The following is a 25,544-nucleotide window of genomic DNA, read 5'->3' on the forward strand; positions in this document are numbered from 1 at the left end:
CTACAGGGAAAGGGTAGAACCAAACAGTAAGTAGAAAGAGAGGGGGGAGACTTAACCCTTTACCAACAAATAAGGCCATCTTCAGCTTCTCAATCAGTATCCATATTTCTCTAGATCAGACTCTTGACTGCCAGTTGAAAGGTCACTCACAGTTACATTTTGGTGGCATTTTCCCCATATCTAGAAAACAAAACTGTGTAGCCATTATGTTGTAGCCCTCTCTATGACTACGGGAATTGGTTCAACCAAATGTCATCTATATTTTTAGTACTTATAAATATAAGTCACTTGTTATAGGAGGCTTGTTTACAAACAGCTATTCATAACTTTTTTTTAAGTTTATTTAGATCATAACTGTATTTTTAAGGTAAAAGTTATACATTATACTTAATAAAATTCATTATTTTTTTTTCCAAAAAAGACTGGTAAACTTTTTTTTTTTCTCTTTTAGAAAGAGAGTGTGAGCTGGGGAGAGGGGTAGGGGGAGATAGAGGGAGGGAGGAAGGGAGGGAGGGAGAATCTTAAGCAGGCTCCATGCAGAGCACGGAGCCCAATGTGGGGCTTGATCCCACAACCCTGAGATCATGACCTGAGCCAGAATCAAGAGTCAGACACTCCACCAATCCAGGCGCCCCTAATTAACCCATCTTTATAAGGGAACTCATTTATTGGCATTTTTCACCTTAATATGGTATAACATTAAATAACTATTTTTAAATGGCCAACAACTATGATGAGGTGAGAATGTGATGTTAATAAACAGTGAGTTGTTTTCATGAGAAATGCACCCTTTTTCTTGATCCCTTTGAATGTCAGAATAATCAATAAAACTCAAAAGTGACCAGGAACCCTAACTAATACTAAATTTATGTTATTACAACAAAAGTTCTCTTACCCAATTCAATTAGGACCAATAGCAGGTCCGTTTAATAGGATGGTTAAAGCAGGACATCAAGGGAATAGTGTATATAACTTATTTTAACTTAATATACATATTTTCTTTACCAATCTTTTGATGTAGGACTGAGGCATTTCTTTTGTGTAAGTCTGCTGAGTAAAGTATCTTTCTTAAATAAACCACATCCATAATGTAATTGTGATTTTCAGTTTATGTTTCTTTAAAGAGGATCTGGAAACATTTCTGATACTGGATGTAGACCTTTTTCAGATTTTTATATTTTTCCTAACCTTTTACACTTGTTTCATACATCCATAATTAAACAGCCACATTTTAAGCAATTGGCCTTTACCGTTTTTTTTCTAAACTTTTCGACTTAGTTGTCATGGAAACATTAATTTTCATTTCACACTCATTTAAATATCCAATTAAATTACATGATTTACTGTTTACACTCATTTCATGTGTTTACGTAACATGTAATTAAATTATGTAATGTTCCAGTAATCCATACCACTGACGTAAAGGATTTGTGGGAATTAACACAGTTGACTCTTGATAAGTAACTAACTCAACAAATGAGAATCATGCTTGAGGGAAGCCTCTTTGCTCCAAGTGATCTGCATGCCTGAGGCGTCATTGTTGTTATTCTCTTGTTCTGTTGGACATACCAGTTTGTTTGTTTTTAATTCCCTTAACTCCCTGGTCTCAAGTCATTTCAGAGGATTTAATGGTTAATCACTTTTTACCTGGTCTCAGATGTTTACGGACTGACATGGAGCATCTTTCTCCGGAGCACGAGGTGAGCTCCCATGATGATGAAGCCACTGATTATCCGAGCCATGTTCCTATGTTTTACTGTCTCCTCTTCAGACTTGCATTCTTCTTTGTGTGAGGCATGAGGATGATATGCTGTGCTTTTAAATTTTAATATTTTATATTTTAACATTTGAAATATAGTATAGTGTCATCTTATGGATTTTTATTTACTGGTCGGGAGATCTGGAGAAACCCCTTTATCATCTTTGATCCTCTGTTTAATTCTGTATAGTAGGGATAACATACTTTCCTTCACTGAATATAGTTAGAATCTAATGAGCTAAGGTACACGGAATGCTTTCTGATCTGTAAAATGCTATACAATTTTTATTTCTGACCATTAACTTTCTTAGAAGGAAAGTTTCTGTTTTCTGTCTCAATTTCCTCAAAACTCTTTTATTCTGCTTTTCTTCTTGTTTCCTCCAAAACCCTGTTTATCATTTATTTCCTATTCTGCATTTTCAGCTTGTTTATCTACCCATTACCATGGTAGGTTTGATTTTTTTTCTATTTTTTCCAGATTTTTACAGAGGAAGCTTAGATTATTTATTTTTAAACTTTTCTTTTCTGATACCTGAACTTAAGACTAAGTGTATCCCTTGAGATACCACCTGTGCATTTGCTACATTGTGTCTTCATTATCGTTCAAAGTAAATTCTCATTTCTATTACTTATTGATCCCTGAGTTTTGTTTAATAAGGTCAATTAACATTTAATTCTCCTGTGTTTTTATCAGGTTTTTTGTGATCTTCTTCTGTTAGCAGTTGAAACACATATTAAAGTTACGATTGGGAATTATCTATTTCTCCTTTGCTTGGTGTGTTTTATAGATACCATTTATCAAGTTGAGGAGGTATCAGTCTCCCAGATTCCCTTTCCAACCTTGGTAGAAGACTAGAGCTTTATTTTCTAAACTTGGGCTATCCCACATAGCTGAGAGCAGGAATGAGTGAGGGCTATGATGAGAAGAGGGAAATTAAGTGAAGGCATAGTGATTGAAACCTCATTACCTTTCACCTTCTTGGATCCAAGAATGCTGGCAGCTAGGTTTATACCCACAGGGGGAAAAAGATAGAAGTTTGGTTTTTGCCCAATTCACCTTAAAGTGAAGTTACTCATGCATGAAGAGATTCTAGTCAGCATTTTAGTGCCCTAGTCTTTAGTGGACATCCCAAGATCACCAGCCATTTGAGAAACCTCTCACATGAAAGATGTAGATGAAAACATACATGCAAGAAAGAGAATACTGGAGGAAACAGACAATGCAGGGAGCAGAAGAAAAAGTACAAAAAACTCCCCCTTTTTAGGGGGATGATAATAATAATAATAAAGGAAAAGCCAGCTAAACAAACAAAATCTAAAGGGCACCTCTGTAGCTCAGTCAGTTAACCGTCCAACTCTGGATTTCAGCTCAAGTCATGATCTCACAGTTCGTGAGATCAAGCCCCACATCCGGCTCTGCACTAACAGCACGGAAACTGCTTGGAATTCTCTCTCCCTCTCTCTCCCTCTCCCTCTCTCCCTCCCTCTCTCTCTCGCTGGCCCTCTCCCACTCACATGTGCACATACTCCCTCTCAAAATAAATAAACATTTAAAACAAACAAGCAAAATCTATAATCTGTGAGATCAGAGTGGAAAACCAGAAAAGATTCAAAAAAGGATGAATCTAGATCTAACATGCATGTTAGATCTGTTATTCTGTTTTTAAACAGAAGCCTCATTTAATAACCAAAGTCCTCACTATAATCTGCAAAGCACTGTAAGATCTCCTCCCCCCCCCCCCCGCCCACTTCACTTCTCATCTTCTACCCTCTCGCCTGCTCATTCTGCACCCACCACTCTGGTCTCCTTGCTTAGAACATGATGGACATACTCTCCCTTAGATGGAGCCTTTGCTCAGCCTCTTCCCAGTGTATAAAACACTTGCTCCTTCATCTCCCCCAGGCTTTTCCTTACATGTCATCTCCATGAAGCCTGCTGGGGACACCTCCGTGTAAATTGGAACACTCTGTGTCTTGACCCCTGGCTCCCCATATTTTAACTCAATACTCTTTTCAAAGCCCTATCACCTTCTAATGTATTATATAACTTACCAATTTTTTGTATTTATTGTCAAGAACATAAGCTCTCCGTAAGGAGGGAATGTTGTCTGTCTTATTTGTGCATTCTGTGCATATCTAAAAAAGTTCCTGGCACATAGTAGGTGACAGTAAATACTGGTTGTTTAGTGACCTCCATACCCAAACGCGGGCCAAGAATATTCAAGACCATTCAGTTTCTGGTGAGGTTGCCAGCGATTGGAGGAGCAGCTTAGATCCCGCCACCCTTTGCATCATTCATTCAGTCTCCGTGCAAACATGATGTTAACTCTTAGATGCCCGTTATATTCCCATCTATATTTTAGTAGCCACAGACCTATACCTGGTCTCTGCTTTAGACATTAAAACAGAGCATCTTGCTGTTTGCAACCTGGAGAAAACAAGGGGGCATGTTGTTTCCCAGCTTTTCCTGGGAAAATAATGTGTAACCATGGTATGTGTATATGTTAAATGTCTAGACATATACAAATTTTACTTTTAACATTAGATGGTAGGGAAAGCTAAGGGAGAATTGATACCAGATTCAGAAGGAAGGTTAGTGAAGATTATATGATTGAGGTCTTTGAAAGCTATTTCTGTACCTACCATAGCAATCTAATGTGAATTCCTTTAACGGAGTAACTGCCAAAACCTTACATTTTTAAATAGTCATAGTTTATGGGACTATTAAAAATTAAATTAAAGAACTCTAGATTAAACAATAGCATTTCACTATTGTAAATTGTATTTTACTAAAGTCCTTTTTTTTGAAATCAGGTTATTTTAAGTTCCATGATAAAGGAATGTGAACAAAAAGTAGAGAACAAGACCGTCCAAGAGCCTCAAGGGTAAGACATGAATTCTTTTTTTAAGGCTTCATATTAACCTTAATTTCTCTATCTAAATTTTCTACAAATGGGTATGGTATTTTATTTTGTGTTACTTTGTAGTCATTTATTTGGAAGGTAAGAAAAGTATTTACATCAGCAGTTATCAAATGCTGATTTATAAACCACCTGCATCAAAATTATCTGGGGAATTTCAATTTTAGGTCTCTACTCCATGCTCTGTGCCGTCCTCTCAACAGTCTGATACAGCCTAGGGATCTGTATATTTAAAAGCTTCCAAAGACATTGTGGTAGGTAGCTGGATTTGGGAATCACTGGTCAAAATAGTTTTGTGGAAATTTGTGACTGGAGTTGTAAGGCATAACTTGATTGACTGCATAAAGGACTATAAACTTGTGAATGTTCTATTCACGTGCTCCCAACCAAACTAACCAGAATTCAGATTCACTGAAGCTAAACTACAAGCATGGATGTGAAAGAGTAAAGTTGGGCATTCAGGAGAGGAAGTAATTTACAAATAGACCGTGTGTACTCTTACCTTTTGACATAACCTTGAGCAGTTAATCTTAAATAGACTCTGTTAGGCATAAAAAGCTCAAAGGCTTTTCCTTTATAAAACTAACTAGCAAGAATAAGGAATACCTATCAGGCTAGGTACCCATACACACACTTACCCCTCCCCACCCCCAACCTCCTCCCCACATATGTATGCTTAGAGCTTTTTACCTCTTACTGCATGTAAGAACCCTTTCTGTAGCCTCCTGGGATGGTAGCAACTGTTCTACAACTGTAACCTTGGAAAGTTAAAACAGTAAAAATAGGTTTCAATTCTGAACACAAAATCCATAAAACTAACTACCTAAGCAAGCACTTCTGTTCAATTGTCATACATTAAGTATTAAGATTATTTGGTGCCTTGTTTAAAATGTAAAGTTTGGGGACAAAATTAGAAATTATGTGTGAAAATATATTCTAAATGAAATTTCATTAATTAGCATACAGGAATTAAGAAAGAGAAAAAAATAGGGGCACCTGGGTGGCTCAGTCGGTTAAGCGTCTGACCTCGGCTCAGGTCATGATTTCACAGTTCGTGGTTCAAGCCCCATGTCGGGCTCTGTGCTGACAGCTCAGAGCCTGGAGTCTGCTTCCGATTCTGTGTCTCCCTCTCTCTCTGCCCCTCCCCTGGTCATGCTCTGTCTCTCTGTCTCAAAAATAAATTTTAAAAAAACATTAAAAAAAAAATTAAGAAAGAGAAAAACACGTCTTTGTAACTTCCCAAGATTGTTTCAGTTATATGACTCCTAAAAAGAAAAAGTTTATTTTTATAATCATATTTTTCCCTGTTATTCAAATCTTCCCTATTATTTTTTTAGAGTTCTATTTTAGGTAATTTTGAATAAATACAAAATAAATAACAGAGTGAATTCCCATGTACTCAGCACTCAGCTTCAATAATTGTCAACTCATATTTTATTTCATCCATGCCCCTCCTATATTCTGGTATGTAGCTCTTAAAGATAAATGCTATTTTTTTAAAACATAATGTCATTTTCACACCAAAATAACAACTTCTTAATATTATTATCAGCTATGTAGCCTGTGTTCAAATTTCTAATTGTTTTGTACATGTCGTTAGTGATTTGTTGTTTGTTTTTTTCCTTACAGTCTGTTTCTTTGAGTCAGAATCCAGAGTTCCATACGTTGCAATTAGTTGACATGTCTTTTAAGTCTCTTTTAATCCATAGGTTCCCCTTCTATCTCATTTTTTTCCTCATATAACTTACTTATTAAAGAAACTGAGTCTTTGTTCTGTACAGGTCCCACAGTCTGAATTTGGTTGATTGCATTTCCCTCGTGTTGTTTTAACATGTTCCTCTGTATTTCCTGTAAATTTGGTTGTTGGTTCTGGATCCAGAGACTTCATCAGATTCAGGGCATGTTTCTTTGTTTTGCATGACTGCTTCATAGGAGGAGGTGTGTTTTCTTCACGAGAGAGACAATGTCTACTTCTCTCTTTTTTTGGTGATAGTAGCATCTGTTAACGATCAATGCCTGGCTCCACTAATTCATTAACCATTACTAAATACATTAGAATAAGATGTTTTAGTAATTCACTGTTACTAAATACTAATGTACATTAGTATGTAAATGTAATACTAAAGTAGATACATTACTATTTAGTAATAGTGAATTACTAAAATATCTAATTCTATCATTCACTCTTCATTGGTGAGTTAGAATACTTCAGGAAAGAAAACCTTCCCCTATATGTACTACAGTTACCCAGTGATAGAGTTTTTTATAGTAAAGTCAAGGTAAATGTTCAATTCTTTCTCTTTACTCACCAGTTTTCTAAGATAATGAATTGATTCACCCTCTAATGGTGACTGTTTTGTTCAAGTATCATAAACACATGTATTTTCAAATATTTGATGTAATTAAATGCATTGTACTTACTATCTTTTGATGCCCATCAAAATTATCCCATCTTTGACCATTGCAAGCCTTTTCAAGATGACTTCCCAAGTCCTTTTGACATTAATTTACCAGATGGAATGGTATGGAGAGAGAGAAAAAAAAATTCTAGGATATAGTTTTGAAGAAGATAAGCCAGGAGGCACCTAGCTGGCTCAGTTGGTGGAGACTCTTGATCTCGGGGTCGTGAGTTCAAGCCCCACGTTGGATGTAGAGATTACTTAAAAATTTTTTTAAAGTGAAAAAAAAAGAAGCCAGGCATTTAAGGGGTTGGGTTCTACAGATTCAAAATCAACAAAAATGGCAACTGGTTTGATTTGAGTTGCAAAGGAAAGATCTGAGATTTCACAGAAAAAAGACAATATTACCTTACAAGGCAGCCTGTTTCATTTTTAACAACTCTATTCTTTTACAAAAAAATACCCTGAGTTAAAGTCTCTCTAAAACATTTACTCTCTAAAATATGTTTCATCATCTGGTAGAGGGGTGGGGAAGCATTACAGACCCCTTTGTAAAAAGGATAAAAATGTAAACTTTCTCTTCAGGAAAAAATGCTGCAATGCAATTGTTCTTTGTTGGAAAGCTTTGTGTAAAATAGATACCTGGGTCCTTTATACCATATGGAAAGAATCAGAATAACTGGGGTTAGGCCAAGGCATCTGGGTTTTCAAATAGTTCTCCAGGTGATTGTGATGTATATCAGTAAAGCTATGCAAATATATATTTATATCTAATTTGGCACACATAACGTTAGTGTCTGTCTTCTAAATTTTCTCTTCTCCATAGTGAACATCTCAGACTCTTTAACATCATTGTTGCCCTCCTCTTAGAATATCACTAAAACTCGATAGTACTTCAAGTACTATCTGACCTGTGTATCCTGTTTTTCTCAATGCAAACTAAAATCATACTTACCTTTCGGCTTACAGTATTGTTCTACAGAGAGAAAACAGCACTGTAAACATTAAAGAAAGGCATCAGAGAAAAGATAAGACTTGAACTGGGACCTTAAGGATGTCTAGACACCAGATAGAAAGAAAGAGATAAGTTAAGAATGTTCTGAACACTAAACTCATTAAACTTGACTCAAGGGGGTCTAGAAATTGAACAGTAATGGTTGGTAAAAACACATACACACAAGATTTAGATTGCTATGTTTCTTGAATGCCAAGCATACTTGATCTTGTTAGGTAGTAATTAGCCATTGAAGATGTTTGAGAATGGGTAGGATATGATGAACTGATTATTTCAGAAGTTAATCTGATCATGCAAGGAGACCAGATCTAAGACTATTGTAATAATTCATTTGGAAGGTATCGTCAGTGGGAATAAAAATAAATGATAGATGTTTCATTGAGTAAAATCAGAGTATTTGATGATTGGTTTTAAATAGAAGAGAGGGAGCCATTATATTCACTGTTGGGAGGAGAGGAAAATGGTAAAACCACTAACAAGGAAATAAAAATGGCGGGTCATTTCTAAAGTTAGGGGGTGAAAAAAAGCTTGATGTTAGCTTCTCTAACAAACAATAGTGTTATGGGACTTTTCCCAAACTCCTAATGGAGATGATGTTTGAAGCTTCAGGAGTAAGTTTTGTAACTGAAGAAACAGGAACCAAATGTTGAGCCTGACGGAGGTTTACTTTGTGGGAAGAGAAAAGGCAGCAGGCGAGAAGTAGAGACAAGGAAGAGGCCAGGTTGACGTAATAGCAGAAGAGGTGTGGGAACTAGAGATTTTCAGGATGGGAGTCGTGGACTGGCATTTAACTTACTAACGCACAGTGCACACCTTTAAGGACTATAGAAAACCAGCAATTCTTGCTGGCAGCCCGTAACTTCGTCTGTAGTTTCAGTGGACATCCGTTGAGCCTCTGCACCTCGCACCCACTGCCCTTGACATGTACAAACATACTCTCTTCTTCAGTCCTCAGGATATTTTGCAATAGTAATTGCAGTCTGCATTTTTCAGTTGAGGAAATTGAATCAGAGTGATCTAAAGCATCTTGGCCAAAGCCACAGGCCAGTAAAGTGGGTTTATTGTTGATCACTGAAAATTGTACTTGATCAGTATTCTGTTTGGTCGTATGGTAAATTAGCAATCTTTAGTAGTTTTTTAGATTGTTTAACCTATACAGGAGGTTGGTCAAAAAGAAAGAAGAGATGGAGTTGAAATTGTTGATTGAAACTAATGCAACTAATGCAATTGAGGACATTCTCCCCCCTCTCAACGCCCAAATAAGTAATAACGTCAGAGTTGTTACCAGCACAGTATAAAACCTTACTGTGATTTAATTTACTCTTTTGTGAAAATAGGGATAATATCTATCTTCCAGGGTTGCTATAATTAAATGCAGTGATGCTGATAAGAAGAAGAATAACTACTAACACTTACAGCATGCTATTACATTCCTGACACTGCTAATAAGCACTGTACGCTTATATAATTCTTAATAGACCTATGAGGTAGGTAATAGAATTATCTCCATTTTACAGATGAGGATTACATTACAGATGAGATTAAATAACTTGCCTAGGGTCACACAGCTGGTAAATGACAGAGCCAGGATTCAGTCTTACTCCATACTTGCTCCTAACCTCTCCACCGTTACTGCTTCCTTCATCAACCATGAACATGAAAGCTCCTGACCTAGTAGGATGCATAAAAACGCCTGTCGATATTAGTTTCCCTTTCGTGCTACCAGTTCAGAATGTATTGACTACTATTATACTGCTGAAGAACTGAAAAAAATGGATATTCTAGTTTTTTAATTGCTTTACTTGAATTTTAAAATTTCTTTCCTAGCTCAATGTCAATTGCTGCAAGCTTAGTGAGTGAAGATACAAAGACCAAGTTTTTGAACAAAATGGGCCAGTTGACAACATCAGGTGCCATGTTGGCCAATGTGTTTCAGAGAAAGAAGTAAAAGCAGGAAGGAAGCCCCCAGTAAACACTAAGATGGACCTCAAGCAGACTGGTTCCTTGTACTTGAAGTACTTGCCTTTTTTATTTCCTTGTTTTATGTTCTTGCATTATAATTTTATCCTAACCTCCAAAGATATTTGCACTGCTTTTGATTATTGCTGTATATCTGTTAATTTTGGAGTTATAACTATGGTGATAGAAAATTGAGTTTATAGTCTGTACCAAGTCCCTCTTCTGTGTTCTCGTCTTTCAGAATAATTTATATATATGTATATATATATATATATATATATATATATATATATATATATATAGTGAAGAGGTTTTTTTTTTAATTTTTGGATGGGATATTAGCAAATATCTGTATTATACACTAAGCTATTACAATGGTACTTAAAATAATGTAAATTTGAAGTCACTGTTATAAAGTAATAAAAGTGGAGATTACTTAAGTATTTAAATTATGAAAGAATAATACAGACTTTTTATTGTTTCGTAACTGACTAGAAAGAGCCACCAGCATTACTCTGTGCCTTTTGGACTTCAGTTTGTGTGTCCGTAGGAATTGTATGCATTCCATTCACACGGTGTTTTATAATGCTGTGATGAATTTGAGTTACAAATCCTACAGTAAGTAGATAATAATGAAACTTTCCACATTTCAGAGCTCTCATGAATATTCTTTAAGTGCTATTCAAACCTCCCCAGCATTTACATGCATATAATGGACTTACCTGAGGAAAGAACGCACAGTAACATGGGGAGTGATAACCAAGGTGAATTTTACAAACTGATGTGTAATAGATTTAAATATTCAAAAATAAATGTAAGTAAGAAGAGCTAATAATTGTGAAATTCTTTCCCAAATTTAAATACACAGGAAAACATGGTTTGAATTTGAAATTTAACACTTATTTATGTAAAATATTTTATTTAAGATATTTTCTAACGATTTTAATTTCAGAGATTATCTTTTCATTCTGTGTGTTACAAAGAAGTACCGAAAAGTTAAGGACATTTGGGGGCTGCTTTTTTTCCCTCTAAACTAAAAACGACATTAGCTAAATTATTATTGGTTAGTTAACACCTTGTCCCTTAAAGTCAGTGACTATTCTTGTGTTTGATATGTATTACACAGAGTCTTAAGTCAGTGTACAATTCCACTGGAATTTGAGAGTTGTCTATAAAGCAATGCAACTTGAAGTAGAGAAGAGTGGTACTGGCCATAGAAGGGGGATGATTGGTTTGAGGGGTTAATGTGAGGCCTTTTTGAAAAAATGAATATTTTGATAAAGAGAATTCTTGTTTGAGCACAGTTGATGCACATAGGTGATTCCCATGTTTGTTGTATAAACTGGTTTAATACATTTGGAACATAGTTGGATTACATTCTCTTCCTGGGAAAGTTAGCTTACCACACATTCAGGCTTATAAAATAAGTTGCCCTAGACAAAGCCATTTAAAAAGTTCATTCTGAAATTATTTCTTTTACCTATAGTGAAATAATTGTTAAAATTAGTCTTTCAGAAACTGTTGGATTCTAGGCATTCCTGAGAAATTGAAAGTGGCTACCTTTCATGTCAAAAATGTTGATCTATTATAAATAAACTGTTTTTGCATACTTGTTTTTGTTTTGTTTTTGGCTATGTGTATTGTATTTTCATTTTGAAACACTATATATCCTATATCCAAGCAGAAGGAAATGAGAAAGCATATATTCACTAAAACATACTAATATGTTATTTTAGGAATATAGTCTATATAAATTATTTATTTAGTTTACTTTTACTAAAAACAGATTGCTGCTATAAAATTAACATATTGCGGAGATAGTTTAAAGGAAGTGTTAAGGCTCTCATTTACTTTGAAATACAGTAGAATAAATATGTCCATTACCAGATGAATGACTATAATTATTTTTATTAATTCATGAATCTACTTATCTAAACGCTAATGGTTTCCTTAAAAAACAACAGCTAGTAAGATACACAGTGTGTTTTTCAAGGGAGTCCCCCTTATGCTGTTCAATATCTTAATGTCAGTAAGAGTTCACATTTATTCTCACAGTTATTTTTGAAGCAAACTGTAGATTCTTTAAAGACAAGACAGACTAACCACACTGATCACGGAGACTGTGTGTTCTTCCAAAACAGACCATAAAACTCCCGTACCCACTCTTTTTTTAAACAAATAAAAATGGTACAAGTTTAAGTATTCAACTTAACAAAAAAACGAAGTTTGCAAAGTAACGAAAAGCTACTTTGAAATTATGCCTGTGTTTCTAAAGCAAGCCAGAGATTAAAATTTTTCCGAAATTCAGAAATGCCATCGCTAGCAATTTTGCTGAATTATTTCAAGAACGATGCTTGAATGGTAGCAACATCTAACTTTATAGATCAATGTCCTTGACCTTTATTTGTTTGCATCAGTCACCCCTTTTGAAAGATTACTTTGCTAAACATGAAGTGGACTTACAACCTGAATGAAATTGTAAGTAATTTTAATGAAATTTCAATTCAAGTTGCTGTCAAATTTCTTAACAGAAAAAAACAAAACAAAACTGGTTGAAATAAATAGTCTCTGATAAAGTTTGGGGAGGTGAAATCACTGTATTGAATTGCCTTTTCATGACCCCCAATTTTTAAGATAACCTATTTTCAACCATTACTGGAACTTTAAGAACAGAACTTTCTCTAGACACCATCTTGTTGATCTTTGAACTGTGAGAGCTAACTGCGGTGAATATCTTGTGTTGGTCACCAATTTCTTAACTATTTTTTGTAGAAAGAATGTATGTTTAAAGAGCTTTATAATTAGCAATTTTAATTCATAAAGTTCTCTAGATTGGCTGGGTAACAACATTCCAACTTTGTGTTGGATGTTAACTCTTTCATAAGCAAACCATGAAATAATTTTAGTTTTTCATATTAATAGATATGTGTTTGAAAGTCCTAATGTAACTTCACAGTGTGCTTGTTTTGTTACCATTTTATTTCAGTGCATTTTTAAAATAATAGATTAAAGATATTTGTTCCTAATAAAATATAATGTATCTGGTAGATTTCTACACCTTGGCAAATAACTGGATTTCAGGCTATTTTCATACTACATATGGATGTTTTGCATGAATTTCATCTGTGGAATTAGCACTCTAGTCATAATGTCTTGAATGACACATCAGTCTTTTCATATTTTCCCTTCAAAACTACAAGAAACTGTGCTTTGATTGCCTTCTTTATGGTTTACTTTGTTTGCATGTTAAAGAAAACTCTTCAAATAAACATTTCTATTCACTATACGACCACACCAGTCATAACATGACAGTTAATGCAAACTTAACACAATAGAAGTTTTATTATGCCTTTTTGATAATACATAAATAATTCTTTCAGTTTAATGTGGTGAAAATGTAAATTATTTGCTTTCCTTAAAAGAGTCTTCAGAAATAGCTGGAAAATTCTACCCAAAGCGTGTCTATATGGAAGAGTATATACTATTTTAATTTCCTTTTATTTCATTAAAGATCAACTGCATGAATAGAACTTCTTGAGGGACTTTAATGTAGTAAAATTTATGTTGTCTGTAAATTGGCATTTTGTGTTATATGTTATAGATATTAACTTTTTTATTATCATTTGTTGATAGTCTGCTTTATAAATTTTTTTTAAACTACCCGTACTTTTGAATTGTTGGCCTTTGCAACCTTAGATATTTTTAGGATATTCATTTTCAATGAAGCTGAAAATGTTATAAATGCCTTTTGTAATGTATACATTCCTAAGTAATATAAATCTAATAATTTCTCATTGACTCTACAGTTTTATAGATTACATTTTTAACTTCCTCTGTTCATAAATCTCCCTGTCCTGTATCAAGTATTGAACCTAAGGTGAATGCTTTTCATAACATAAATCATTTTTTAATTTCTTTTTTGTAAGAATTTCATAAATATAATCCCCTTTCTAACAAATTCTTTTTTGTCTTACCGTTAAAGAGCATGGAAATGATAACATGCTCTCTGTTCCTCACAGAACTTTATGAAAATTACATAATAGTAAACCTGAAAGTGCTTTAGCATTTAGTATCATGAAAGTTCAAAGTAGAATTAACACTTGTAAACCACTGAATAACTAAAGCATGGGTAATTGTGGCTAACCCCCTCCCCCATACTTTTGTTTTCTAGTAAGCGTATAGGTTACCATGACATGCATGATTTATCTAAAATTGCAGTAGAAGGCAGAAACCACTTTTGATTGTTACTTTTGCCTACTTTTAACTACTCCCAGAGTTTCCAGCCTAGTGAAGACTGGTAAGGTAATTTTACTTTTTGTTTACCAAATCTTGTCATTGAAATTTTTTTCAAAAGCCTAAGTAAATTAGTTCAATAAGCTAATTTTTCATTACATAATCTATTTAGATTTTGTAAAAGATTTTACCCTTTGCCACATCACTCATGTCTCTTAGTATATAATTTGATTCTTATAGTAACTAGCTTTCTTTGGTATTTAGTTTGAACTTGCAGGTTCCTTGTAACTAAACTTGTCATACTAATGGGAGAAGAGCAAGAACTGCCATTTCTTGAAAATAGTCGGTTCCTAGTGTTACCTAAGAGAAGGGAACTCTTCAGTTAACCACTGACCAGTGATTTCAAAAGTTAGAATCCTGGTTTCTTGCAGACACTACAACTAAAGTTTTCAGATCTTAGGAGGTCAATACTACGTATCAAATTCGGAGACTATTTTCTTTTAGTTGTCATACTACTGAAACACTTAGTGTTGTAATGTAATCATCCTCAAGAAAGTCATGGAGAGATGACAGCCTAGAGATGGAAAATGTCCTGATTTTCAAAACTGAGGAGGCAGTAGATTTTACAACATGTGGATTACCATTCTGAATCTATATAAAGCCTCTTCTGTCCTTTTCTGACCACTTAATCCAAAGTAACCCCTTTAATTCCCTGAGATCATCCTGGTTTTCTTCTTCATAATTACTCTTCTCAATACTCATTTTCTTGTTTTTTATTGTCTGTCTCTTTCACTAGACTCAGCTCCATGAGAGAGAATGTTGTCTATCCTTTTCAACCAATGTGTCTCCAGTATTTGAAGAATGCCTGGTGTATGATAAGTACTCAACATTAATTGAATGAATTAATGAATAAGAGCTTGATACCAATTCCGTGAAAGTTTGCCAATTAGATTAAAAGGATGATTTATGAATCCCTCAAAACAGCATGAATTTACTGAGACTACGTGCCAGACTAACCTAAAGTCCTTTTTTCATAGAGCTATTATTATATGTTGTTGATCAGGAGAATTGTGTGATCTTGTGCATCTTGCCCTCAGCAAAGTATTGGGTTTGTTTCTTATAGTGAGCTTATTTATATCCAAGGTAGAAAATATGGAATAAATAAAAGTCCCTAAAAGAGTCGTGCCACGTGTGTATGGCCTTAAAAGGTTTACAGAACTTGTATTCATATCTGACTCTCTGAGCAACCCCTCTTATCAACAACCTCATCAAGTCTTCCAAGTGATCTGTAAGTGTGGAGAAGCCATCCCTTTCTAAAGATTGTAAAGTCATTCACCATTCGATGTGCATTTATGGAGTACCTATTCTGTGCTAGGTGTAGGGATGCGATGAATAAGACTGACCTAGAGCAGAGCTTACAGCCAGGCGGGGAAACAAGTGGAGAGAGAAGGACTGAGGAGGACGTACTTTAGTTAGATGATTATTTTTATGGTTTACTTTGGAAGACACCTCTGAGGTGACACCTGAAAACTAGGAAGAATAATAGGCTTTAACCGTGTGAAGATAGGAAGAGAAAAAAGAACAGTATGTGCATAGGCAATGAGATGAAAAATAGTGCTATGTTCAAGGAACTGGAAAAAAAAAAAATGGCCCATAGAGCTGAGACACTATCAAAAGATCAAATTGGAGAGGAGTATGGCCAGATCATATAGGGCTTTGTACACTAGACTAGAAGTTAGAAAGGGAAGCCTTTGAATAGTTGTAGTGGAATGATTTAACCCAATTTGTGTTAGATATACTTGTGCTTTATAAGAATGCTTTTGAAAAGGAGAGGAGTAGAGGCTGACAGCAGAAGCTAACAAATGCAGTAGTCCAAGCAGGAGATGGTGGCAGCCTGGACAAAAAGGGAGGGAAAGGAGCAGATCTGCAACATGATTGGAAGTAGAATTGGCATGACAGATTGGGTATGAAGAGTGAGGGAAAGGGAAAAACCAAAGATGCTTAGACCTCTGTCTGCAATAACTGAATAAAATAATGGGTGCTGACAATAGTGAAGAAGTAAAGAATAAGTTTGGAGAGTTAATCTACAATTTTGTTTTAGATGTCTAAGAGTTAATGTGTGGAATTCAAAATGTCTAAGAGTTAATCTGTGAAAACCTCAAGGAAGAAGTTAGTTCTCTGAGTCCCGATCTCGGGCTAGATTATGGAGTCCTGAGTATTTTCCGTAGAGCGATGGGACTAAATGAGATGGCCTGGGAGAGAGGAACCATGGAGAAGAGGATCCAAATGTGAACCCTAGGACACTCCTCCTACTTCAAAATCCAACAGAGCAAGAGGAACTACTAAAAGGATCGGGAGTATACAGTGAGTTGGAGGGAAACCAGGAGAGTGTGGGTTCATGGAAGCAAAGAGAAGAGCATTCTGAGGAGGGTCAGTTGCTACTCCTACGTCAAGACGAGAATGGATCTGAAACCCATTGAAAGATGAAAGTCATTGATGACCTCAATATAGTTTCAGCGTTTAATGGAAATGCAAAGAGAGACAATGACTAGAGGTGACAGCTCTTTCAAAACAGTTGGCCATAAAGGGGAGCAGAGGTGCTGGTAGCTAGAAAGGAACATGAGGTCAAAGGAGGGTGCTGTTTAGCCTTGGTTTGTAATGGGAGAAATTAGGTCAGGTTCATATGCCACTGAGAATAAGCCAGTAAAACGGAAGATGATGATGATGCAGCAGCAGTAACAAGCAAAGACTGTGAGAGTGAAATCCTTGAAGAGGCAAGAGGGGTTGAGATTCAGAGCACAAATGGAGGGACTGGCCTCATTATAATAGGGGAGAAGCAGAGGTGCTCTTGGAGGCGATTCGGTAGATTTAGTGGTGGGAAGGTTAGGGGGTTTCCATTTAATTCCTTCTATTTTCTCAGTGAAGTATGAAGCAAAGAAATTGATTTGGCTGGCATATGGAAAGTGTTAGAGGTTTGAAGAGAAAGAAGGTAGAAATGTTTGTCTTCGAGAATGGCAGAGGGAATTACTAAGGGAATTGCAGGATTTGTTTTGAAAGCCCATTTGAGAATAGTTATTGTGAATTTAAAGAGGGCTAGTTTACTATATGTACGTTAACTAATTGGAATTTGAAATAAAGAATTTAAATAAAGACAGCTAGTTAACACAAGTGATTTTTTTTTTCTCCAGCCAAGAACAACTATTCAGGAACAGGTATGAAGTATACAGAGAATAAACAGGGCTGAGTTCTAGATGCTTCAGAGAAGGAGAAAGGACAAGGACATGAAAGCTACTTGTGTAGGAATGATTATAATGATGGGCCATAGAATCCAAACTGGAGAGGGGGAAAAAGGAAATATTGGAGTGAGGGGGGAAATAAATAATCTGAGAAATGGGTCCCAATAAAATTTTTAAAATATGTTTTAGTGAGAATATTCAAATAGGTGAACTGGATAGAAACTTCCTTTGGGAGTAAAAAATGAAAAGCAAATAAGACACCTGATCTACCTCCAGGCTGTAAGGTACAGGAGTTTGTGAGAACGAAAATAAAAAGCCTCCACTTAAAAGCTTAGCAGGAAAGGTGGTGTCTTAGGGGTAGCCAGGATTCAATTACAGTTGGCCCACTTATACATGGATTTTTTTTTTACAGTACAATACTGTAAATGTATTTTTTCTTCCATATGATTTTCTTAACATTGTCTTTTCTCTAGCTTACTTTATTGTAAGAATATGGTATGTAATGCATAAACATACAAAATATATATTAGTCAACTGTTTATGTTATTGGTAAGGCTTTCAGTAAATAGTAGGCTGTTAGTAAAGCTTGGGGAAGTCAAAAGTTATATGCAGATTTTTCACCGTGTGGGAGTCTGTTCATGAAACATACTGCTCTGTTGTTTTCTTGTAATGTCTGTGTCTGGTTTTGGTATTAGGGTAATGCTGGCCTCATTGAATGAATTAAGTATTCCTTCCGTTTCTATCTCCCAAAAGAGACTGCAGAGAAGTGGTGTAATATCTTCCTTTAATTTTGATAAGAATTCATCAGTAAACACATCTGGACCTAGTGCTTTCTGTTTTGAAAGATTCTTAATATTTTGATTCTATTTCTTTAATATAAGCCTATTGTGATTGTGAGTTTTGACAAGATTGTATCTTTCAAGGAATTGGTCCATTTCTTTTTCTTTTTCTTTTTTTTTTTAAATAATCTCAATGTGGGCCCCAAACACACCACCCAAGATCAAGAGTCACATGCTCCACCAACTGAGCCAGGCAGGCATCCCAGAAATGGTCCCTTTCATCTAAGTTATCTAATTCGTGTGCATAGAGTTGTTCACAGTATTCCTTTATTATTATCCTTTTAATGTCCATGGTATCTGTATCTTAAGGTAGAAGCTTAGATGACTGATTTTAGATCTTTCTTCTTTTCTGAAATATGTATTCAATGCTATAAGTTTCCCACTAAGTACTGTTTTTTGCTGTTTCCCACAAATTTTAATAAGTTGTGTTTTCCTTTTCATTTAGTTTAAAATATTTTTTAATTTCTCTTGAGATTTCTTCTTTGACCCATGTGTTAGATACAAATTGTTTAATCTTCATATATTTCGGGATTTTCCATCTATCTTTGTTTTTGATTTCTAGCTTAATTCCATCATAATCTGAAAGCAGACATTTTCTGATTTCTATTCTTTTGAATTTGTTAAGATGTATTTTATGCCCCAGAATGCAGTCTGTCTTGGTGAACGTTCCATGTGAGCTTGTGAAGAATGTGTTTTCTGCTGTCATTGGATGAAGTAGTCTACAGATGTCAGTTATATCCAGTTGATTAATGTTGTTGAGTCAACTATATCCTTACTGATTTTATGTCCATTTCTGGGAGAGTTGAAGTCTCCAACTGTAATAGTGGATTCATCTATTTCTCCTTGCAACTATATCAGTTTTTGCCTCATGTATTTTGACACTCAGTTGTTAGGCATATACCATTTTAGGATTGTTATGTCTTCTTGAAGAATTTACCCCTTTATCATTACTAATGCCCCTCTTTATCCCTGATAACTTTCCTTTGTCTAAAGTCTGCTCTGTCTGAAATTAATACAGCTACGCTTGCTTTCTTTTTTTTTTTTTTTAAGTTTATTTATTTATTTTGAGAGAGAGAGAGGAGAGAAAATCCTAAGAAGGTTCCACACTATCAGCGCAGAGCCCATCGTGGGGCTCGATCTTACAAAGTGTAAGATCATGACCTGAGCCAAAATCAAGAGTCAGACACTTAACCTACTGACCCATCCAGGCACCCTGACTCTTGCTTTCTTTTGATTAGGATTATCATGGTATATCTTTCTCCATCCCATTCACTTTTAATCTATCTGTGTTCTTTTTATTTAGAGTGGGTTTCTGGCAGATAACATATAGTTGGGTCTTGTTTTTTTGATCTACTTTCGCAGTCTCTTTTGACTGGTGCATTGAGACCATTGAGGTGCACAGTATTAATATAGTTGGATTAATATCTACCCTATCTGGTACCACTTTCTACTTGTTGCTTTTGTTCTTTGTTCGTATTTTTGTCTTCTGCTCTTTTCCTTTTGTGATTTTAATTAAGAATTGTATATGATTCCACTTTCTTTCTTATTAGCATATCCATTTTACTTCTGTTTTGTTTAAATATTTTAGAGAGAGAAAGAGCACGTGTGCATGTGTGAGGGAGGGGCAGAGGAGAGAGAAAGACAGGGAATCCCAAGCAGGTTCTGTGCCCTCAGCACCGAGCCCAGTGTGGGGCTTGAACTAATGAACTATGAGATCATGACCTGAGCCAAAATCAAGAGTCAGATGCCTAACCAACTGAGACATCCAGGTCCCCCATGAATTCTTTTTTTTTTTACTAGAATTTCCAATATATATTTATAATTAATCCGAGTCCACTATCACAGAACACTGTAATATTTCAAAGGTAGTGTAGATAACTTATAACAAAATAATCCTAATAATCCTAATTCCTTTCATTCCTTGTATTAGTATTGTCATTCATTTGACTTATGTGTAAGCATATTTATATAATACACATAAGCATACATACACATTGTTGATATTACTATTTTTAAAAAACGTTTGTTAGAGTAAGAAAAATATTTATTTTACCTTCACTTATTTTTTCTTGCAGTGCTCTTTCTTTCTTTATATAAACCTGAATTTCTGACCAATATTATTTTCCTTCTGTTAACATTTCTTGTACAGCAGATCTACAGGCAACAAATACATTCAATTTCTGTTTACCTGAGAAAGTCTTTATTTCTCCTTCACATTTGAAGGGTAATTTCACAGGTTACAGAATTCTAAGTTGGTGAATTATTCCTCTCAATACTTTCCATGTCCCCACTCTTCTCTTACTTGCATGGTTTCTGAGAAGTTGGAGGTCGTTCTTATCTCTGCAGGTTAGGTGTTTTTTCCTTCCTCTTTCAGGATTTTCTCCTTATCTTTGATTTTCTATAGTTTGAAAGTAATGCGCTTATATGTACTTTTCTGGCTTTTATCCTGATTGGTATTCTCTGGACTTCTTAGATCTGTGGTTTGGCATCTGATATTAATTTGGGGAAATCCTCACTCATTAATGTTTCAAATATTCCTTTTTTTTCTTTCTCCCTTTCTTCTCCTGGTATGCAATTTTGTAGTTGTCCCACAGTTTTGGATGTTCTGTTCTGTGTTGGTTTTTTGGTTTTTTTGTTTGTTTGTTTTCCAGTGTTTTCTGTTTCCTTTTCATTTCTGCAAGTTTCTTTTTTTTTTTAATTTTTATTTTAAGTAGGCTCCACGCCCAAGGTGGGGCTTGAATTCATGACCCTGAGATGAAGAGTCACATGCTCTACCAACTGAGCCAGCCAGATTCTATTGAGATGTCCTCAAGTTCAGAGATTCTTTCCTCATCCATGTCCAATCTGTTAATAAGCCTATCAAAGGCACTCTTCCTTTCTGTACATTGTATTCTATCTCTAGCATTCCTTTTTGGTTCTTTTGTGGGATTTTCACCTCTCTGCTTACATTGCCCATCTGTTCTTGCATGCTGTCTACGTTGTCCGTTAGAGGCCTTAGCATATTCGTCATGGTTGTTTCAAATTCCCAGTCTGATTCTTCCAGTATCCCCGCCATGTCTGGTGTTCTGCTGCTTGTTCTGTTTCTGCAAATTCTAATTTTTGCCGTTTGGTACGCCTTGCAACTTTTTCTTGATAGCCAGATATTAGGTACTGGGTAAAAGGAACTATTGTAAATAGGAGTTTAAGTTTGTAGTATTAGTAGTCATAGTTAGTAAGTTGTGCAGGAGTGGGAAAAATATTCTCTAATCCTATGATTAGGTCTTGGTGTTTTGTGAGCCTGTGCCTCTGGACTGTGAATTTAAAAATCATGCCTCAGTTTTTCTCTCCCCCTGAGGTGGGACAGGATGGTGAGAATGGGCCAGAATCAGAGAATTCCCTTCTCCAAGTTAGGCTCTGGTTAACTAGTTTCCCCTGAGCACAGTCCTTCTTAAGAAAAACAAAGTACTCTGGTTTATTTCAGAATGGATCCTTTTCCTTTCCCTCTACCAAGGAGATTTTTCTCTGGTATTTACCGTGAGAACCTGGTTGAGCTCCTGGAGGCAAAACTTACAAAAGTTGGGGGGGGGGCGTGTTCTACAACTGGGTCCCCCTACAGTTTTTAACTCAGACTTGTCCACACTGAGCCTCCAGCAAGTCATTAATTACAGTTCTGGTCTTCCTGCCCCAGCACTGATTCCCATGGAGATTTTAGCTCGAGAGTTCCTAACCTGGTCACTTGTGACTCTCTGTATTTGCCTATCAATCTCTCCAATTTGGGGGGGGGGGGGGCAGTGGTGTGCCCTGTGACCTCGCTTCTTTTATGGATTTAAGAAGATTTGTTCATTTTCCAGTTTATTCAGCTTTTCACTTGTTGTTAGGACTCGGTGGTAACTTCTAAACTCCCTTCGTGCAGAACCAGAAACAGGAAGCAGCACAAATTTTTTTAAATGCAAAACACAGAAAAGAGGGTAAAAGTCATAAGATGTTGAAGGAGAAAAGCGAGAATGGGTAGAAATATTATTTGACAAGCAAATGGCCAAGAATTCTCTCAAACTGACAAAACCCATCAAGGTCAATGAGAACCACAAACCAGGATAGATTCTAAGATATGTAGAAAACTAAGCCTACATATGTTATAATAAACCTGCTGGAAAACAAGTACAAAGAGAAAATCTGAAAAGCAGCAACTATAAGACTGATAGTTTACTCGCCAACAGAAAACAAAGGAATAATGTCTTAATGCCGAAAGAAAAATTGCTGCTGCCCTAGAATTCTACAGTCAGCAAAAATATCTTTTAAAATGAAATTGCTGGGGTGCCTGGGTGGCCCAGTTGGTTAAGCGGCCAACTCTTGATTTCGGCTCAGGTCATGATCTCACGGGTTCATGAGATTGAGCCCCATGTCAGGCTCTGTGCTAACAGTGCAGAGCCTGCTTGGGATTTTCTCTCTCTCTCTCTCTGTGCCCCTTCCCCCCCCCAAATAAATAAATAAACATTTAAAATGAAGATGATTTGGGGCGCCTGGGTGGCGCAGTCGGTTAAGCGTCCGACTTCAGCCAGGTCACGATCTCGCGGTCCGTGAGTTCGAGCCCCGCGTCAGGCTCTGGGCTGATGGCTCAGAGCCTGGAGCCTGTTTCCGATTCTGTGTCTCCCTCTCTCTCTGCCCCTCCCCCGTTCATGCTCTGTCTCTCTCTGTCCCAAAAATAAATAAACGTTGAAAAAAAAATTTTTTTTAATGAAGATGATTTAAGATATTTGTAGACAACCCTCACCCACCCCACCAAAAGACAGAAATTGTTACCAGCAGATCCACGCCAAATGAAAAATCATAAGAAATTATTCAAGCAAAAGGGAAATAATCCTATGTAGTACCAATAAAGTTAAGATGGAAAGACATATTCCTATTTAAACAAAAGAAACTTCTTACCAAAATCAACACAGCAGAGCACCTGTCTGGCTCAGTCAGTAGAGCGTGCAACTCTTGATCTTGGAGTTGTGAGTTCGAGCCCCATGTTGGACATAGAACCTACTTTAAAAAAACAAACAAAAAAAAAAACTTTAAAAAACCAACACCGGAAGAAACAAAATCTCGGTAGTTCTAAATCTGTTAAAGAAGTTGAACTTGTAATTTCAAACTATGCCACAAAGAAACCTCAGTGGCCATATGGCTTCATCAGTGAATTCTACCAAATACTTAAGACAAAAATAATGACATTCTTACACACCCTTTCAAAGTTCTTCCATATATTTCAGTCTCGCCCAGCAACATCCCGACACCAAAACTTGACCCAATTCAGGAAGAATAAGGCCCATCTCTTAGATGTGTAAACTCTCAGACTAAATATTAGCACTCTGAATCCGCCATGTGGCATAAAGCACCTATCCTTCATCAGTGAAACAATGAACAAGGGGTAATCTACTCATACAACAGAGGACTGGACGGTAATGACCTGGCTGACTCTCACAATGGTGAGCAAAAGCCATACACAAGGTAATACTACAGTGCAGGGTCCATTTATATAAAGTCCAGAAGCAGACAAAGTGAATCGCTGGTATTCTCATGAAATCTATCAAGAAGGATGAAGGGTAATGATTAAAGGGGCTTGGGGGTTTCTGGTAATGTTCTACTTCATGGTTTGGGTGCAGGCTCTATATATGTCTTCATTTTTTGACAATTAGCCAAACTGTATTCTTTATGTATGTTCTACTTCAATAAAAGTACTCTTAAAAAGAAACCGTTCTGTGTCAATCTGGGTGGCAGCATCGGTTGTCTTTTATGGCCAGTCTGAACCTGACCGATTCGAAAGTAGAACTTTGCCATCAGCATGTAGGATGATACCTGTCCTTGTGTTCATATGTAAGGGACACAGAGCTACTTTCTCCATCATCTCATTAGGGCTGAGAAGAAGGGAAGTAGGGGACACATAAATTATCTCTGTTTCCACTTGAAACCGTTTTATCTGTAACAAAATATCCAAAAAGTAGCGATCACTACTAGTTTAATGGTTCAGAAATTCATTTATTTTGAATACCAAATCGGTAGCACTGAAAAAATTCTTGTCCCCCAAAGCAAGCAAGATAGGTTTCCATGGACACAGTTCAAAATGTGTCACAAATTTTCATATTATGTTTGGGTATCATTACCGGATAGTATTGCACCCTAATTTATCTCGGAACGGACACTGATCTATCAATGCCTTACTTCTGTTTAAAAAGTGTTGTATAGGCAAGATAAGAAGAAGAACAGAACAGAACAGCGTAGGTAATAAAAACGTTTGTATTTATTAGTAGGTTTTCACTGAAAGAAAGATTTGTGAAGTCCTATGTTTACTTCATAGCTTTGCTTTTTTTATGTATTCTCTTTACGTGACCACAGTCACAGTAACTATTTTTACATCACCATGTCAAAAAATAAACATTTCATTAACAAGATTATGCCTGTTTTCTGCTGCCTAAATAAAGATTACATTGTTATATTAAGATTAAAATATTACATTAGGATGTAATGTAAGACTTAAAAGCCATCCTCTAGAAATAAAAATGAGAGCTATACTTTTATGTTACCTTTTTGAATCTGAAAATTAAACAGTTCATGCAGAAGTGGGAAACAGTGGGGATTTCCAGGGTGAGATGCACACTATCCCTATAAAAAAGCCTATGATTCCTGTATTTGCACAATATACTTGGTTTTGCCTTAGTACAAGTAAGCACAATTCATTTTCAGCTCATTAGTTTTTAAAAATCAGAAACATTTAACTTTACTAAATATTAAAATATCTATTGTTTAAAATGCATTTTTACATTTATTACAGATAACCAAAATTTAGTTATACATGTGGGATTTGTTAAATCGTAAAGAACATTTAAAATAGTTTCTGTAAATGTTGAGCAACCTCTTTAGCTATAATTGTGCATCCTTCACCTAAGAGAAAAATAGTATTGGAAATAATTTCCACGTTCCTCCTAAGAATGCTATAGGAAAGAGGACATCCTCAGGCCCATTGTGATGGATTTTGTTGTTAACAAATGGCATTCTACATTAATATTTATAAAATATTTGAATTATGTGAGTGGTAGTTCTGTAAATATAGAAACAGTCCTCAAAAAGTAATTTATAGTGTTTTTTTTTTTAATTAAGCTTTTTTCCCCCTAGTTGATTTAATGTGTTAACATGGGCATTCTATTGTTCAAAGTGCTTCCAAAAC

At 35.8% G+C, this 25,544-nt stretch overlaps 1 protein-coding gene across 5 annotated transcripts in view; it reads left to right on the plus strand.

Moving 5' to 3' along the window:
• Nucleotides 1-16,007, plus strand: part of RELCH (RAB11 binding and LisH domain, coiled-coil and HEAT repeat containing) — a 116,739-nt gene extending 100,732 nt beyond the window's left edge. For 4 of the 5 annotated variants that reach the window (XM_043559019.1, XM_043559020.1, XM_043559021.1 and 1 more), the window contains 3 exons: nt 1,612-1,700; nt 4,574-4,644; nt 9,922-11,662. In XM_043559019.1, the coding sequence (XP_043414954.1) occupies nt 1,612-1,700; nt 4,574-4,644; nt 9,922-10,042 (281 nt within the window). In that variant the 3' untranslated portion in view covers nt 10,043-11,662. Of the gene's footprint in view, nt 1-1,611; nt 1,701-4,573; nt 4,645-9,921; nt 11,663-15,082 lie in introns of those variants that run through there. The other variant, XM_043559022.1, reaches the window with a different exon arrangement.
• The last annotated feature ends 9,537 nt before the right edge of the window (nt 16,008-25,544 follow it).

Source organism: Prionailurus bengalensis, chromosome D3 (genome assembly GCF_016509475.1).
Source record: "Prionailurus bengalensis isolate Pbe53 chromosome D3, Fcat_Pben_1.1_paternal_pri, whole genome shotgun sequence".
NCBI classification, from domain to species: domain Eukaryota; kingdom Metazoa; phylum Chordata; class Mammalia; order Carnivora; family Felidae; genus Prionailurus; species Prionailurus bengalensis.